This window comes from Ailuropoda melanoleuca, chromosome 4 (genome assembly GCF_002007445.2).
Source record: "Ailuropoda melanoleuca isolate Jingjing chromosome 4, ASM200744v2, whole genome shotgun sequence".
NCBI lineage: Eukaryota > Metazoa > Chordata > Mammalia > Carnivora > Ursidae > Ailuropoda > Ailuropoda melanoleuca.
The window spans coordinates 122,192,541-122,210,840 of NC_048221.1; the positions used below are offsets into that span (position 1 = coordinate 122,192,541).

An 18,300-nucleotide genomic window follows, 5' to 3' on the forward strand; every position below is an offset into this window, starting at 1 on the left:
AGTGAACAGACTCCAGCCCCTGGTGGTTACTTACTCGGTAAGGTGGTCACAGTCTCCAGGGAGTCGTCCCCTCCGGAACTGTAGGGAGTGAACAAACAGGTGAGAGAGAGTGAATAAATACTTCGGCTTTATGAAAGCGTGCCCCACGTTTCTTAGCGCTCACGCCACTGGCACCTGTAAGATGTGCCAGACCCACTGGGCTCTTTGTGTTGGTGAAAGTTGGAGAAAGTCTGAATTCCCCAAAGGGTTGGTTCCCCCCCAAAAACCAGGATTTGAAGGCAGAAAAGAGCTGTTTCTTTTCTCCACCAGATCAGGAAGGCAAGCACTTGTACCATGTGCCCAGCAAGCCTAGATTCTCTACCTCGGGTACCTAACACCCCCCAACAAAACAAGCTTCTGATACAGATGCAACTATCCCCATTTTACAGAGGAGGAAGTTGAGGTGCATAGGGGTTAATTAACTTTTGAAAGGTAACTAAAAACCAGCTTGAGCTGCAAGCCTTTGGAAAACGGATTAGCTCTTCTCTAGCCAGTGGGGAGGTACATTCCACTGGGAGGTTCAGGGGATGGCCTCTCACTGCCTTCCAAAGCCCACTCTGATTTTATCTACTTGAATGTAGTTTCATGGTGTTCCATCTAACCTCAAGACGCACTCAAAATTACATTTCCTTTCATGCGTCTAAATTGAATACATGTGGGAGGCCAGGAGAGAAATCTTTCTCTTTTAACAAAGTCCAATGTTCAAATGCACTGTATTTACTGTTTTGGGTTTTTCCCCCTGCACTTCCCTCCTCCATGCCAGCCTATCATTCCAGGCCAGTAGATTCTGAGAACACAGTGTTAGCGTCCAGCCCAGCAGTAGACTTCCAAAGGACAGTCTGGGCATCAAAGTCATGGCTGTTCTTCATTCAGGGAGTGGCTTGGGATGAAGAAGACTATTTCCTATGAGGGTAGTCAAGTCAGAGGCTCGGCAGCCCCAGGTGATGGAGAGAAAGAAGCCGGGTGAGCCCCCGCCACTACCTCGCTCGGGTATCTTTCTCCCATCTCCCATCTGATACGGAACCTAACTTGGCCAGTGGTTGGACCTTTGCTCCAGCTTCTGATTCTATCCCAACTGTGCATGAAGCTAACGGGTTCAGCTGCTACCTTGATCCTTCTTTCTCTCAACTTAAACCATTTACTCAGAACACTTTACGCTAGAAAGGGACTTAGAGATCCATATACCTTCTCCAATCACTGTTCTAACTCTGCCTCCTTTTCTTCTTCAATAAACATAAACACAAGCACGGAGATATACCTACACACACATCGAGTACTTCCTATTGTAAGTTCTTGTCTAAAAGTATCTTTGTTCTGAAACAAGTGCCATAGCTGATCAGGACCGACAGGCTACAGAAACCACTGAGTGAATGTTTCTAGGAGAAAGAGAATTACACAAATAAATGTGCACAAACAAAAATATGTAAGCCCTCATTTTGATCAGAGCTATGTGACATGTGAAAGAAAAGAGACCCGCATGAAATAGCTAGTTAGTGTGAGATCCTTCCGATTAATGTAATTTATATTAAACCATGAGCACAAAGGTTGGGTTTTTTTCATGTGTTGTTACCCACATTGCACAGAGAATTACAGAGGAGACGCTCAACGACATTTGTGGAAGGAGTTTCAGTGAGATTGAGCACCTAATTAATTTTTTAAAAAGCATTCTTTTTTTGTAAGCAAATTTTATTTTGGTCCTTTGATACCAAATAAGCAAACTTATTTCAACTGAAGAAAAAGCAATGCTCTAAAGATCTCTGGGCCTGCCACACAGTTAAGGTAGCCAAAGCCAGCACCTGTCCCTGCTGTATGGTTCTCTCAGGTCAAGGGCTTTGGAAATAGCCATGGCCAAGTCTTGTCCTGCAGGTCCCGCTCACGGCAACCCACCTCCCAAGAATTCTGGGTCATCTTCCCTGTCTGACTCTATGAGGCCCCCTCTCTCCACTTCATCTCTGTGGGGGAACAGGCTCAAATTACATTCTTCATTTACCTGGAACCATACCCTGTCTATTATTTCCAAACCAGAAGCTTTAATGGCTTCAGAAAATTGCTTTTCTCAGGTCAGCCTACTACATGGACATTGCCCAGGGATACTGATAGGTTTTGTGAACAAAGAAAGGATTCTGGGATTAAGAGAAACATTGGTGAGTCTGTCTTAGTCCTTTCCTCCTGAAGTGGTGTGTTGCATTTCAGAGTTTTCTGGACAGACGTGGACGTATATGTCAAGGCAGAGGTGTGAGTACAGAACGACATAAATACATATAGACAGCAAACAGACGGGGATCTCCACGTGCGCACAGACATGTAAACAGGCAGGGTGAACAGTCAGAGTTTTGGTACTTTTCGGGCACGTTTCTTGTTGGATTTTCTGACCCGGGAGTCTGACAACAACCCTGGTTTTCTTTTTCTGCACAATTAAAAAAAAAAAAAAAGTCATCAACAATAAAATATCCTCTCCACTCACCATATGGTCCCATTTTGCAGAAATACATCTGTTTTCCCTCTGAAAGCCCCTTCCGGACCTGGTCCTTGCTCTGCAGTATTCATGCATTTACAAGAGACAACCCCTTCACGCAATTTCTGGGGGTGAGCATGGGGCCGGAGGGGACGAAGGGTGAACATTACCTGTATGACAGCCCCCGGTACTGAGTGGTGACATCAGAAAGGTCATCTGGTTTGGAGCCAATTCCATTGCCGGCCTTTGAAAACACACCAAAATCCATAGGAAAATGAATTAGTCAGAGGAAAGGGATGCGGGCATTTCCCAACACACTCATCATGAGGCGTGAGCAGACCCTGGATTGGGAGTCAGAGACTTGGCTTGCGTTCTGCCACGTTCCTTTCCAGCTCCATGCCTTCCCTGAATCTCAGCAGCCTCCTTACTGAACTGAGGACGTGACCTGCTGATCTCATAGGATTGCTTTGATGACCAAATTGGATCATGGCTGTAAAAACAGCACTGAAGACTCCAAAGTGCTTTGCACATGTGAGATGCTACCATATCATTACTACCAGCATCACGCTCCGAAATTCTCTTACGAGCACGAAGAAGGAGCCTATAGATTAGAATGGACGGCAGCGGGCAGGCTTCTCATGAGCTTCACATTTCTTCTCTTTCCCTCTGGGATGTTCTGTAAGGCAATCTTATGGCCTCAGAAGTGCTGCCAGAAAGTGGTCATCTGGGAGGGTCAGAGCCCTGTTTCTTGGAACTTTGGAGCAGAGCTTAGCCACAATTGTGGAGTCTGTTGCTTTCCACGCAGGTGCAAAGACAGAATATATGTGATGGTCTGAGCTACCCCTAAAGCATAATCCAAAGGGAAAAGAGAACCCACACAGGTAGGTTTAGAAGATGATTTTGTGTTGAAATGACATCTTTTTTTCAATTGTTAAACAAAGCATTGTGAGGTGTTCAAAACCTCCACTATCTGAGACAATTCAGTTCGCTCCAGAGAAGGAGTTCCCTTGGCACACCTGATTGAGAGAGACTGCAAAATCGAACCATTGCCACGCTCTGGGATGGAAAGAGGCAGGCCTGACGGGCAGGGGAAGGCAGAAGTCGGGGTGCAGGCCCTTGAACTGGTACACCTTCCCCCACCCAACTTGGGGCCCAAGCGTGCTTACGGTCAGAGAATCCCCCAGCGCAGCCACGACTTGGATATCTGCCGGTCGCAGGGTGTGCACTGGAAAGACAAGCAGACACACTTGAGTCGGGGAGCAGGAACCTGTAGTCAGGTCTAGTGCTTCCTACCTGAAGCAGGACCAGAGGCACGACCTCCGTGTGTGTTTGGGCCACGGAGACAGAGGTCCTGTGACGGGTTTCCCCGTAAAAAACCCAACAAGCCAACCCTGGGCCTGTGGGCAGACAGGTGCTGAGGGAGAGGAAGAGGAGGGGATGGATGGACGGACGGTAGGGAGGGCAGAGTGGAATCGACCACGTCAGCGCCAGTGGTCATGTGGGAGGCCAGCTGTGACCCGAGGGCTGGGCCGCCTGGGTGTGGACCATCTGAGATGAGGTACGGGGTCTGAGGCCCAGCCCATTTAGATTTGCATTCTGGATTTCCAACAGGAATCTGAGAACTAGTCATGTCAGGCCTTGCCCTGTCCCAAATCTCTTTTGAAGACGCCAAGGAACTTTTTGGCCCTACCACAGCAGCAGAGCCTGGGGCCGCAGGATACCCTGCAGAGCTGGCTCGCTCTTGGGACTCCCTGGGCACCCCACACCCAGCTCTGGCCTCACGCTGCTGGGCTGGGCCATTAAGGGGGAGCTCTTGGGGGTCCCCGACTGACAGGCTGAATTGAGAGGGCAACAAACAGTTCCTGGCCTGGCCACCTTGGGTCCTGTGGGGTAAAGACATCACTATAGGACAGAGGGGGACAAAGCAGAGACCTGTCCCAGGCAACCACCCAGACAGGAAGCAAGCACCAGCCCTCACGGTGTCGTTTAGTTATATATGCCAAGTCCTGTCGGACCACTCATGGGCCTCTGAGTCCTTGTGGTGGGGCCCTGTGTTCTCGTATATCGTAACAGGCTTACCTGAGGTGGGCCTCGAGGCAGAAGGAGCTCTGTCCCTGCATGGCAGCTGGCTCCCATGACTCTAAAGGCATAGAATGAATCGTAGAATCTCAGGGTTGAAAGGGACCAGAGAGGCTGGTTGGGCATCAGACTCACTGGCAGAGCTTTATCAAACACAGATGGATTTCTGGGTCGCACCCTGGGGAGGGACCTGGACGGGCGCTTGTAGAAGGCTCTCTAGGTGATCCCAGGCTGGGATCTGCTAACCTAATTCAGACCCCCCCCCAATCCGGTGCAGGAATCAGCATCAACACAACGACCCCACCCCACCCCCGCCACCTCTGCTTCTGCTGCAGCTTTATGAGGAGGAAAACTATATTCACCTGGGTCTTTGAAGAGGTTTACTGGCTGGTCCCACCCGGGCTGTTACCAGTGTGGCTTATTTTGCCCACCACCCCGTCCAAAAGTGCAAGTGGGTGGGCCTTACAGAAGAGCCTTAATCTCCCTTGGCTGCCCAGCAGGACCCTTGCCCACATGCCCCCTCCACCCCACCTTGTGGGGCCAGTCCCCGCTTAGGGACTGCCCACCGTGCTGGCTGCAGGGCCATAAGGAAGAAACAAGCTCGTACCTGCACTCTGTTCTTGTAGGTGCTCAGAAACAGCCAGGACTGTGAGAAAAGGGCGGTGAACAACTCCAGCAAATTCCGCTGGCTTCCTGCACAACACTTTCAGCCTCCCCTGCCCACATTCCCAAGCCCCTCCCTGCCAGGGTGACTGCTGTGGGCTCCCTCCCAGGATGCACTGGGCCTTCTTGGCAACTCAAACTGGTAGGAACAATTAGAATAAACCCCGCAGTGGCTCCCAGGCGAGCAAGTCTGCTCTCCGCCTCCCACACAGCTGCCGGGGGTAGCGGCATCCCCTCTCCTTCCTGCCCCTGCCCCTCCCAGCAGAGCACCACCTTCTGCTTCCCTAAGTGCATGTTCCCTACTCCCCAGCCCCCTTGCCACCCCTTGCCAGGCCACTCCACCGTGCCTGGGCAAGAAAGTCAGGTGCTTTGAAGTCCTGCTGCATGTAAGCCCCAGCTCAGAGGTTCCCAGTCTAGACCTGGGGCCCCTCTGGGAATACGGAGGAATTCGTAGAGGTGAGGGAACAGCGGCAGAGGTCCAAGTATCTCTCTGGCCATTTGTGAGTGAATGCGGGAGTCCGGTTCTGCTTTGCCTTCCCAGGAAATGTCTGCTTTTCTAGCTCCACCTTCCATTTGACCAGCACCCTCCGCCCCATTGCCCTAGCAGATATTATTCTAGGTCTCGGGTCCTCGCTCTTTCTATCCTGCCATGGAGGCAGTGGCTAAACGGAGATAGGGTATCCTTCTGCCCCATCCTGGCCTTGACGTTCTCCATTGCCCCCTTGCCTCCAACATGAGAGCTGGATGGGGCTGCCATGTTCCTCTCCCCGGCTGTGTGCAGCGCAGACTCGTGCTGGGGCTCCCTGGGACGTGGCGAGACAAAGGGACACTAGAGACCCCTGGCCACAGGGGGCTGTCACCCCTGACGGTCCAACCAGATGGGACTCTGTGGACGATCACCTGGAGTGTAGGCTAGGGGGTGGGAACTGGGGGCGACACATGCTGAGAAACCTGAGAGACGCTACAATCCCGGCCAAGATGCTTCAGATACATAGACGTGTTGACAAGGACGCGCTTCTCACGCTACCTGGTTCGGACAGGTGATACTGATCTCGTGTTCAAACTTGTGCTGTGTTGTCTTCTGGCCGACAGGTTCCAGCTACAGCAAGACGTGGAAAGAGGTGGCAAGAATACAAAGGTCAGGCAGCAGGGCAGGGCTGAGGAAGGGAGGGAGGGCCACGGGCAACGGGGTTTGTCACCGCTGCGGGGCGGGGGATCACACAGCCTGAGTGATGGGCCTCTGAACTCCCTCAAAAGCTTGCCAGAGTCTTTCTCCTGCAGAGGGAGAAGAGGCTTCCCTGCCTGGGTCATCTTACCATGTTGTTCCAGAGGGCACTGGCCGCGTGAGCGTGAGCTTTGCTGCTGAAGTGGAAACAGTCGGGAGCAAAGAACGAGTTGTCGGGCAGTCCCTCCTGCTCACAGGGCACAAGGAGGGGCCGTGTTAGAGGGGCGTCTGATACACAATGTCCAAACCCACTGCGCACTCCGTGGCTCCCCTTTATCCACCACGCGTGCTTTCCTTACCGACGTCTTTGGCATGTCCACTTTTTCGAAGAATGGCTGCACCACCACCGTAAAATCCTCCCTTGTGTCGTACCGACCGCTCTCAACCAGCTGGTGAGTCCCCTCCTGCAGGAGGCAAAGGGGGCAGGGGTCAGGGGACTCCCCGCATCTGCTTGGGCTTTGTGCCATCTCTTTCTCTGCCATAGAATTAAACAGAGTCTGTCCCTGGGGCGAAATCGATCTGTAACAAAATCTCAACTGATCGGGAACCAGCTAGTTACTTTTTAGATCAGCCTTTACCTCAACCCCTGCCCCCAACTCCTACTATGATTGCACATATTTGACCTAGGCTGGGGGGTGGGGGGGAGGGAAAGGCAAGGAAAAACCCAAGATCATCAGCTTGATCTCCTTTGAAAGCTTCCGATGAAAGACTGGAGCAAAGGGTGGGGGTGGGGGACGGTATGAATTCGATTTAATGACTTTTTTTGAGTAATCCTTACATTTCATTTATTTCTGCCCTACATTTGTTCAGAAAATCAAAGGTGAATCAGCAATGATATTTAATGCCCATTTATATCATGTGTGCATGGGGTGTGTGTGTGTATGTGTGTGAGCATGGATGCTCCCGTGTATGCACACTTCTTTGAGACTCTCAGGGTTGTCCAGGAGGGTAACAGAGCGGTTGCTTTCATAGCTCCCACTTGGGCTCGGCTCCAGGAGGACCAGTGATCCCAATTCTGGCTCCAGGTTCTATCAGCCTCTGCCATTTCACTGCTTACCAGATTTCTATCATTTGGGGCCAGGACCCTGGCTAGAGAAGGAAGTCAGGAACATCAGTGGGGTCATTACAGAAGGCGTCACATGAACTTTTCCCGGGGCCAGCCAGAAAGAGGGTGCAATGCCACTAAGTAGCTGTGTGACTTTCGGCAAGATGCTTTCCCTCTCTGGACCTCTAGTTCCTCATCTGTAAATGGAGGATGTTGGACCAGGCCTGGACCATCCCTAAAACCCCTTCCAATGCTACTGGTTACTCTGTGAATCAGCCACAATGGCTTCACAGTAGAACCACGTACCTCTCGAGAAATGAAAGAAATAGTATCTAGAATGCCTGGCACGTGGTGGTCATTAATAGCAGTGATCACCTCCATGGAGAGCGATGGAAGCCATAGCTTTTGCAGAAAGTAGGAAGAAGATTCTGACAGCAGTCATGATGGCCTCCTGGGGCTGACCGTGATCTTCTCCTGGATCTCAGGGGTGACTAAGATTGGACCTGGGAACAGCCATCTGAACCTGCTTCCTATTTTGGAAAACCTCCACTGTATTAAGAGTAGCCTGCCTCCCACTGTACAAGGTGAGAAAGACAAATGCAGGCTTTCCCAGAGACCCTCACGCTCGGGCTTAGGCACATGTCTGGCAGCCTGCCAAAGCCAGGAAGATGGACAGCACAGAATCTGTTTTGCTGAGGGTGGCAGCTGTGTTCGGCTCCTAGAAGCAGCAGTGACAGTGGTGTCCACAGTGTCTCCACTGAATAAGTTCTTTGGCCTGATTTTGATCCTTATGGCTTGGCCCCTAGGATTTCATGATGCTGTGATTTCTGGTGGCCCAGCCTCAGATCCTAGCTTTTTACCTCTTCCAGACAGTCTGCTGAAATAATACAAGAGCTTAAAGGAACCAGCATTGCTTGCACCCAAGAACCTGGTCTTCCTGGAGCAGGTTTGCTCGCATGGCCATAACCTTGGCTGCCTTGCTTCTCCTAGTGCAAGCCATGCACTTCCTCGCCAGAGGCAGAGGGGCCTGCCCACAGCAGAAGGAAGTGCAGCTGGAGAGTCACCCAGAAGAGGACAGATAGAAGCTTGTTCCCCTGAGCCCTCATAGCCCTGACAGGCATGGTTGCCTCAAAGCAGGGAAATGGTTCTGCTCCATGGAGTCCGAGCATTTGAAGGATGGCTCCACCCTGGGAGCTGTTTGCAGCCTATTCTAGAAGGGCTGGAAGGCTACCATTGTCCTCTTGAGTGATTGGATGATTATTCTGGGGGAAACTCAAGATCGTCAAGGGAGCCAGCAGCTCTGGTCAAAGATTGGATGGAAAAAGGCCTAAAATGAATAACCCGCAGGATGTCTGGAGATCACCTGCTGACTCTCTTTCTCCCTGTGCTCCTCCAAAACACCTGCTTCCCCAGGAGAGGAGGGCAGAGGAAATGCATGTTATCTCACTGAATCCTCTAGACTGTCTTAGGCGGAAAGGGTTCCCCAGCCAGGAACCAGAAACTCACACACACTCTCCATGGACAAATGGAAATTCTGTGTGTGTGTGTGTGTAAGGCCAGGAACTGAGATTTGGTGAAGTGTGTTCAGTGACTTGGCTCTATAGCTTGATGCAAATGAACCGAATCACAGTCCCTGTGGCCTTGCAGGGTGTTTTTAAGTCTCCAGCTTGGTCAATGGTAACCTCACACCCTCACACTGGACAGCTGGGGTCCCGATAACGTAAGCATGACCTCATTTTCTAACCAGAGCAACCCGACCACACAGCAGTTCCTGTGCGGTCTTAGAGCCCTTTCCCGGCTTACCTGGTATTTCTTATTCAATTCGATGAGGGAGGCAAGCGCTGCTGAGTTATCACTAAGCTCTAGGACACAGGGGCACAGCTTCCTGCGGACCAAACCAGAGAGATGCCTCACCATCCGAATGCATGACATTGACTCGAGATTCAGAATCTATTTGACTTGGAGGTGTCGGAAGTCCGTGCTAATGGAGGCCCCAGCTGGTTAACCTGCCCACTGCACCAGATGAAGCTGGAGAAAGTTCCCCAGAGCCGCATTTTTGCGTGCAAATAGAAGTTCCTTCTGACATCTGCAGGAGTGACTTAGGGAGCCGGGTTACCGTATGACTGTCTGAGGACAGGCCGTGCAGCAGAGGTAAGGCACACCTACTTTTCAATAATAACAGTGACAACACCACTCATAATAAGAGCTCGTGCATCCTAAAGCTCACGGTGCCAAGAGCTTTATGGGTATTAACCCATTTAATCCCTTTAGCGATTCAAGAAGTTGTACTATCATCCCCATTTTATGGATGAGAAAATGGAGGCTCAGTGTGGGTAAGTACTTGCTCAAGGTCACATGGAGACTACATGTGGGAACCAGGACTTGAACTCAAATCTGTCTGGTCTGAACCTGGGCTCCGAATCCCTAGCTAAACTGCTTCTGTCCTCCCTGTGCTTCTGCTCTGGTTGGCCGTCTTGCCCATTTGGGCTTTTTTCCGGGGGCTGAGGGGATGAAAGGGTGGACAGCTCAGAGTAGGCTGGCGCCTCCCAGGAAAGCACAACCACTCAGAGAACAGCAGGGAGGCAGCAGGACAAGGAGACCCTGAGTCTGCCTCACCTGACAGTTTCAGAGCTGAGAAGGGACCTGGCAGATGCTTGCTCCGAACCGTGAGCCTTAATTGTCTAAAAACCCTGCAGCAATGGGTAGCAAGAGAATTTTGGGTAAGCTGCTCTGAAACGAGTACACCGAACCCCCCATGTGGCCCAGTGACTGGAGAAAGTGGGAGCCTGGGGATGAGTGAGCAGCTGAAAATACAGCACGCCTGACACCAGCTAAGTTAATAGGCGTGTGTAATGTGGCAGCCATCCCCTCGCAGCCAGTGCCCCCAGGCCTTCCCCGGGGGGGCCTGTGCCGTCTGGGCCCCCAGGCGAGGTCTGGCAAGCAGCTTCAGGCTAGCAGCCAAGGTGCTCCTTGATTTGCAAGAGCGAACCTGGCGCCTGTGAATTCTTCATTTGCTCACTCAGCAAACAGCCACCGCGCTGTGCGAGCACTGACTCACGCAGAGGGCAGGGCTGTGGGGGGGAGGCCCGTGAGTCATCACCACGTGCTGTGCTCGGGGCTGTCGGGGGGGCCTGTCATGGGCTCCAGAGCTGGGGAGGAAGATGGGGGAGGGAGGGGCGCGGCCATCGGGACCAGGGCTCAGGGTTCAGAGGAGGTCTTTGCAGGAATGTTCATGCCCAGGTTAGAAGGAGGTCTTAATCCTGGAGATCAGGGAGATGTGTCATGTCAGAGAGGGAGCCACCTTTGTTTGGCTCTGGAGATGGGGATGAAGAAGGCCTTTCAAAGGCCTTCCCAGGACCAGGGCTCTCTGTGCGCGGGCAAGACTCTTCCCTGATTCTCATCTGACCACCCTCTCCTCCAGCAAGTGACTGTAGCCCTACAGTCGTGAGTGCCCAGCCCCGGACACCCACACCAGATAGAGGCTCCCTCTGTCCTGGAGATGGGCCTCTAGGGGCGGGGAAGCTCTGGATACACCTAGTGGTGGCCTGTGAGCCTGGCCCACATAGGCCCACTCCATTCCTCACGCTTTATTCTTCCCTCCCGGGAGGACTGAAGGGTGTCCTGAGCTGCCAGGACAACCAGGAGCATGGTCGGGCTGTGACACAGACTCTCAGGGTAGTTGAGGCCCACGCTGGGGTCAGAAAACCCATCAGGCCTGTCAGGTTAGAAAATGGGCTGGTCTTAGCCCTCCTCACACATCTGCTCTTGGACTTTCTAACGAATCAGAGTTACTTTCTGCTAAGGGTCCCCTGGCGCTTTAGGGAACAGGAGGAAAATCTTCCTTCTCACCTGAGGATCAGCCTTGGGCAGCTGACTTTCTTCTCCTTGTACAGCTCCCTCAGGCTGATGATCTCCAGAACTTTTACCAGGTTCACAAATGCCCGAGGAACCTGAGCAAAGGTAAGACCAATCCCCAAGAGGATTCAGGATGGCGGCCCCAGTCTCTCATCTGGGTCTGGGGCCAGCCCCTCCTGCCGGATACCAGGTTTGTGGTCTTTCATGCCCCATCCACTTCCTTCGTCCCTCCTGCCCCGCCTCTCCCTCCCCCCTCCCACTGACACCTATGTGTTCTGGCTTCTGGGACCAGGACAACAGCATGGTCAGCGCTGCCTTCCAGGGAAAGGCAGGCAGGAAGTCAGAGCCCCCTCCAGGCCAGTTCTGAGGCCCAAGAAGGACCGCTGGTTGAGCTGCTCAGAGGCCCCACAGCCCAGATACACACCTCAGCATGGAGGATATCCAGAGCCTTCCCGATGTTGTCCACGAAGTTCTGGGGAGAATAGTGGACCTGCGGGAAGAGGGAAGTTCTGACACCATCCACCACCCAAGCTCTCTGTGGATCAGGCTCACTTCATGTCTTGGGTCCCCTCCTTCTTGTACATTGACCAGAATGGGTGACGTTAAAACATAACGGGGCCCCCAGCCTCCGGACCAACCCCACTGTCCTTAATGGCTGGTCATGGCTGTGACCTCCAGGGAAACCTTTTTTTTTCCGCATGGAGTTATGGAAAGCTCTGGATTCTCTTCGCATTAACTAGATGCAGGGCCTTAGCTAAAGCATATCACATCTCCGGGTTCCTCTAGACTGGGGTGTTGGAGCATGGGGCCTCTAAGGTCTCCTGCAGTTTGAATAGTCTACGGTCCTGTGACCCAGCTCTTCTGCCTTAGAGCCTCAAGTGCCTGGGGACCTGTCACCCCATCAAATCACTTAAGGAGACAATCGTAGGGGAAGGGGGTCCTATGAATCCCCTCCCCCAATCATAAACACATTCTAATTATTATTTCTTCTGATCTCCATACTTGGTGGTTTTTAATTTTTTTTTTTTTTCAAGTGGAACCCTTTCCCTGGCTGAAATCTAACCAAGAGCCCTGCTCTACCAAATGAATCAAAACTAGCATTCAAGAAGTGGAGCAGGGGTCATGGTCCAACTGCCCTTCCTGCTTCGCTGACAGCCCCAGGCCCACTGTAAGCCTGTCACATCACAGCCTGGAAACCCCAGACCCTGGTGACTTTGACACGGTGATGAGTCTGGGGGGCAGGGTTGCCCCTCGGGGCAGAAGCTCCCACGGCTCAGCAAGACTGCCCACTTCCTCAATTTTGCTCTGCTGATCCTCTTTCTGCCTGACAAATGTCATTTTCCGGCCCTAGCCGGAAGGTCCCCTGCTCTGTGTACACCCTGACTCTCCACCCTGGACAAAACACAAATTCCCACGGCGATTTGTACTCTGGGGCCACGATGTTGTCCTTATCATGTTATGGTGAATCATCTGTGCCTCCCTCCCTGACTGGGAGCTCCTTGAGGACAGAGCCATGATGCTCAGCGCCTAGTACAGTGCCCGGCATAAAATACACGCCCGGCAAATGATACTAGACATTAAAAACCGTCTGTTTATCCGAAAACACTATAAACAAAATTAAATGGAAAACCCCAAATAGGCAACATATTTGGTAAAGCGTTAGTATACTTCACATAAGGGGTTTTTAGAAAACAATAAGAGAGTGAGAAATACCTTAATAGAACATAGCCAACAGGCGTCATATAGAATTTATCAGGAGAAATTCAAATGAGCATTAAACAAGCGAAATAAAGGTTTATTCCTCCCTACTAATCAAATGAATGCAAATTTTGAAAACAAGATATACTTTTTTCATGTATTAGATTAGCAGCTATTAAAACAAATAACATACATCGACAGATGGAGTGTGAGGAAGTAGACATAACTGATACCAACATTCTGGAAGCAATTTGGCAATCTGTATCCAAAGCACTGAAAATGTGCAGAGCTCCCCCCAGAATAAGACGGGTGCGTAAATGCATGTTAAATTAATATAGCAACATATTAACAACTGTAAAACCTAGGCGGTGGGTATATGGACATTTACTACCCTATCCTTTCCATTTCTCAGTAGGTTTGGAAATGTTCGTGATAAAACAGTAGGGGAAATGTACATATCTTCTTGCCTAAAAGTCTTACTACTTAGAATATATATCAGGAAACAATTATGGATGCACATAAAGATGGATGTTTCTCCTGGTGTTATTTATAACAGGCATAATTAGAAACAATAGAAGCTAAGTATGTAGTAATTGGCGACAGTTAAGTATAGTATGGCCGATATAGGTTATGGGCTTCTCATACAGTCATTAAGAATTATTTTATGGAAGACTACTGGCAGAGGAGTATCTTCCCAATGGATTGGTACTGAAAAAAAAGCAGATCACCAATATTTCTAGAATGATGCTATTTTTAGCAAATAATAATTTCTCCATTTTCACAGAAAAATGCCAGAGACATTTAACAAAATGGTAGCACTGGCATTTCTGGATGTTGTAATTACAGAATTTTTTTTTTCCTTTGTGCTTTGATGTGTTTCTAGCGTGTATTGCCTATAAAATAATTTTTTTAAAAAAACCTATTATTTTTAAAGTCCGCTGAATTGAGCGTAGCAGAGGTGCGGGCACGCCCAGCATAGGCAAGAAAAGGTGGAAGTTATAAGAAGGCCAATTTGGGCTTAACACAAACACTACCAAAAAGTTGCTAGGTTCTATGGAAGGCATTCCTGACGCAGGTGGGAGAGTGGTTAATAGGGTTTGTGGGATTTCTTCCAGCTCAGAGATTCTGAGGTTCCAGGAAGAAGGACCACACCCACAGGGCAGCAGCCTGGCTCTTGGGGTTCCCATCAGCTTGGAATGACTTGGCTCTGAACCGTGCCTAAATGCTTCATTAGGAAATCAACTTTTCCCTTCAAAATAAAGGCAGTAAGGCCGTTCGATACTGGAAAAAGGAGCTGACCTATAATGATTTATATGAAGATACACCTGAGTTTTCTAGATCCTTGGAATGTTATCTTGGTTTCTAGAATGATATGATCAGACTCCCTTGTTATGAAACCTAATCAAGATCAATTTCATAACAAGTTCCGTTGAATCTTTCCCTGGAGGTGAATGCACTCTTGGTCTCAGGGTTAAGCCCAGGCTACAAGCTCCAAGTCCCAATCCCACTCCACTTGCTACAGCCATCTGGTGTGAAAATCCCTCCCTGGGGGACTCTTGAGTTAAGGGCCTGGAGACTCACCGGGTCACTGCAGAAATCACAGAGATCATTGCCTCCTATGAACAGGGTTATTAGCTTCCAATCTTCCTGAAAATTTATGCTCTGAAATGAATAGGAAACAAACAAGTAAGTGCCTTGCTCCAGAGTCAAGTCAAGAAGACAAAGTACCGAACACTGGCAGGCATGGGTCCTCACATACCAGAGGGTTCAGTGAACATTACTATTTTCTGTTCTGTGGTTTTGGGGTCCTGAGGTCATAGGTCACCCACTGTAGGTGCTAGATCACTTGTGATTTTTAAAGGTGGATTCTCTGGACTTCCATGTGGTCCCGACCCTGACCCTCTCTGTCTCCACTCCTGGTCACTCCCTCTTTTGGGGAATGCTAGCTCAAGCGGTCCCAGGTGGCTCTTCCCCCAGAATTACCATGTCATTCTTCATCAGGTCCACCAGCCTCCTGGCCTGAAAAGGTAAATCCCTGTGGGCACACACGGACAGAAGTCATGTGAGGAGCAGGAACTGTGAAGCTGGGGCAGGGAGGGGACTTCGAGGAGACAGAAGGAATCGAACACGCAGCAGGATAGTTGGACTGAAGGCATGCTCTTGTCCCAGATCACCTTCCCCATTCAGTTCCCTCTGGAGGTAGAGGGCTGGGGGGAGGGCTGTGACCTTGCTTCGGGAAGGGCAGAGCACTCCACATATGAGGGCGTGCCTTAGTGGCATGTTTCTCTTCCAAGCCAAGCTCATCTGGGGCAAACAGAAGGCTGCATGTCCATTTCATGTCACGCATGGCTTGGTATGAGTGTGATTCTGTGGGTGCCGTGAGCTTCGCCTCCACGGTACCCTCACCCTCAAGGTGATGTGGTTGAGTAAGACACACCCAGGTGTGACAGTAGATGCCTCCTGCTAACTGTGGGAATGTAACTTAAGTTCACTGTCCCAAAAGACTGCAACGTGGAGATAAATCCCCCTATCTTCAAGGGTCCTTAGGAGCAGTACTGAGATGAGCAAAGCGGCCTCATGGGATGGGAGCCCCTCTCGGAGCCAGGAGGCGCGGGGCTGAATCCCAGTCCCACTACTGACCAGCCGGGAGAGCCTGACAAAGTGCTTAACCTTGCAAACCCTCAGTTTGGTCCTGTGTAAGACGGGGATGGGAAGCACAACTTCTTCATAGAGGATGGATTAAATAAAGAACTTAGAGCAGCACGTGGTAAGCATCCATATTGGAAATAATCCACTGCATTACATCTCCTATCACCACTACCATCATCCCCAGTCTCTGGCCCCATCCCAGCAGGAAACAGTGGTTGTTGTGTCTTCACTATTAGCCCCGCCGGCCTGGTCTTAGTCACAGGGGACTAGGTACGTGTCAGATACCCTAGGGATTTGGGGTAAGCCCCGCAACCAACTTGTATCTTGGTTTCCTCATCAGTAGAAGCCATCAGGCACCTGCTCTGAGGACCAGAGTTTGATGATTGCTTGACCTCTCTGAGCCTCGATATCACCGTTAAGGAAACCTGGGTGTCTGACCTGCTAACAGGAACTGCACAGAACACGGAGCTAGTAAGCGGGAAGGTACCTGCGCTGTTGGCCACTGTATGATGGGTTATTATCAGACCTGGGCTGGCGCCTGCTGGGCACAAGGTCAATAGGCCACGTGGTTGAGATGACACATTTGTTGGCCACTTAGCCTCTTTGTGCTACAGTTTCTTCATACGTAATATGAGAGTAATAACCACTAACTCCTCCCCGTGACTCAGAATGTGGACAGATGGATTACTTGCACAAAAGGGCCCCATGGCCTTGAGGAAAGCAGGGGAGAAATCCAGGGTCATATGAATCATGAACTTCATGTTCACCACCAAGGTTTCCTTCTCAGATGCCTCCCTGACCTAAGCATGCTCTCAAATGCCTCTCTGGATACCACTAGCTGACATATGCTTGTAAAAAAGCAAAACTACGGTAATATTAATGCCAAAATTTTTAGGCAGTCAATTGGTAGGCTTTTGCCCTTCTCCCACCAAAAGGAAAACAAAGCCACAGAATTTATTATAAAACAGATTAGGTTTGGCAAAATCTCTGATTTGGAAGACTCCTGTCCTAAATAAATGAGAGTTACTCAGGTGGCTTGTCGATTTGGAATGGTGTTGAGAGCTGGCCAAATGATGTCAGGGAATGTGGGGAGCAAACACAGAATCCCTAGGAACTACATGGTAAAGAAGTTTGTGATTATCCTGGAAGAAAAATAGGATTAAGAAGCAGAGAGGATCTTTCCATATTTTCCCTAGATTTGGTGTGGTATTCACTTTTCTCTGATCAGGTAGCAAGTCCGAAGAAGCACTCCAGGCTTGGGGATCACGGACAGAAATGGAGGCGCAGGACCCACAAAAGCCTACCCTGTTCTCGAGAATCTGCCATTCAGTGTGCATGGACCACGATACGATGGTCCCCTTGCTCCCCAACAGTTCACCCAGGCAGGTGCCGCGGCCCTGCTGCATTGCTGTTGGGACCACCATCCTGACCCAATATGTGTGTGTGACTTATAGCCTCCCAGAACTTTCACCATCAACGTGACATCGAGCCTCATAACCAGCTCATGGGAGAGGCTCACCGCCAGCCCCGCCTCGGAGGCTAAGGCTTAGGGAGGCGGGGGTGGGGTGGGACGTGTGTGCCAGGACTCAGACACACGGCCTCCCTCCCACGAGTGCTCTTTCAATCACCCAGAAAGGAGGCAAAGTGTAGAGCCCGCGAAGACTGCCTGGAAAGCATGTCCCCCCAGGAACGGAGGGAGAAGAGGACATGGAAGATGGAGCATTAATGGAGTCATAAAAAACAGAACTCAGAGTAAGCCCTCTTACCACCGTCCTCTGTGGACGTGAGCAAAAGGATTTGCTTCAAGCCTATACCTGGCATCAGAGTAAAGTGTGACGAGTTCCTGGGGTGGGGTTGGGGGTGGGCTAGTAGGTTTCTGGGTCCCACAGTGAGGGACACCCCAGGAAAGCTCCCCCAGTCCAGTCTTTGACCCCCAGACCTCTCCCTCCGACCAAGCCCCCCCCCAGCCTTCAGCCATACACCCCAGTCCAGGCCGAGCCCCTAACTAGGTCCCCAGAGGATCTGTGTGGTCACCCCCCAGGCTCCCCTGCTCACTGGGCTCGGGCTCCTGCCACAGCCTGATTTAGGAAGGCTCCAGGACTGTATTCTTTTCCAGTGCCCACAGAGAAGCCCCTCAGGGAAGGGTTGAATTCCCGGAGGATGTCTGAAAATACAAAGAAAAGAACACTTAGTCATTATTCCAAAACAACCTTCAAATTCCTTTGATAAGTGCCAGTGCATGTCAGGGAAAAGGAACCCTCACCCTTAAAGCTCTTCACCTTACTCTACGTGGGAAGAAACCACATGGACAACGCACACAGGGGCTTAACAAATTATTGTTGAATAAACGTGAGTCTGGGTTTGGTGTTTCTCTCATGCATTTTTCTGTTTTCTTTCTCTTCTTTTTAATGTAGATTTCATGTATTTGAGAGAGAGCAAGCAAGCAAGCACGCACAAGCAGTGGGGAGGGAGAAGCAGGCTCCCCACTGAGCACAGAGCCTGACTCAGGGCTCGATCCCAGGACCCTGGGATCATGACTTGAGCTGAAGGCAGATGCTCAACTGACTGAACCACTCAGGGCCCCTCTTTTTG

At 50.7% G+C, this 18,300-nt stretch overlaps 1 protein-coding gene across 1 annotated transcript in view; it reads right to left on the bottom strand.

Moving 5' to 3' along the window:
* Nucleotides 1-18,300, bottom strand: part of PLB1 (phospholipase B1) — a 99,773-nt gene that overhangs the window by 40,172 nt on the left and 41,301 nt on the right. Inside the window, exons 20-33 of the mRNA XM_034657298.1 lie at nt 17,764-17,872; nt 15,043-15,094; nt 14,641-14,721; nt 11,786-11,851; nt 11,356-11,456; nt 9,310-9,391; nt 6,761-6,865; nt 6,553-6,648; nt 6,264-6,335; nt 5,181-5,219; nt 4,574-4,634; nt 3,661-3,719; nt 2,665-2,738; nt 35-78 (exon numbers count right to left, since the gene is read on the bottom strand). Of these exons, the coding sequence (XP_034513189.1) occupies nt 35-78; nt 2,665-2,738; nt 3,661-3,719; nt 4,574-4,634; nt 5,181-5,219; nt 6,264-6,335; nt 6,553-6,648; nt 6,761-6,865; nt 9,310-9,391; nt 11,356-11,456; nt 11,786-11,851; nt 14,641-14,721; nt 15,043-15,094; nt 17,764-17,872 (1,041 nt within the window). The remainder of the gene's footprint in view (nt 1-34; nt 79-2,664; nt 2,739-3,660; nt 3,720-4,573; nt 4,635-5,180; nt 5,220-6,263; nt 6,336-6,552; nt 6,649-6,760; nt 6,866-9,309; nt 9,392-11,355; nt 11,457-11,785; nt 11,852-14,640; nt 14,722-15,042; nt 15,095-17,763; nt 17,873-18,300) is intronic.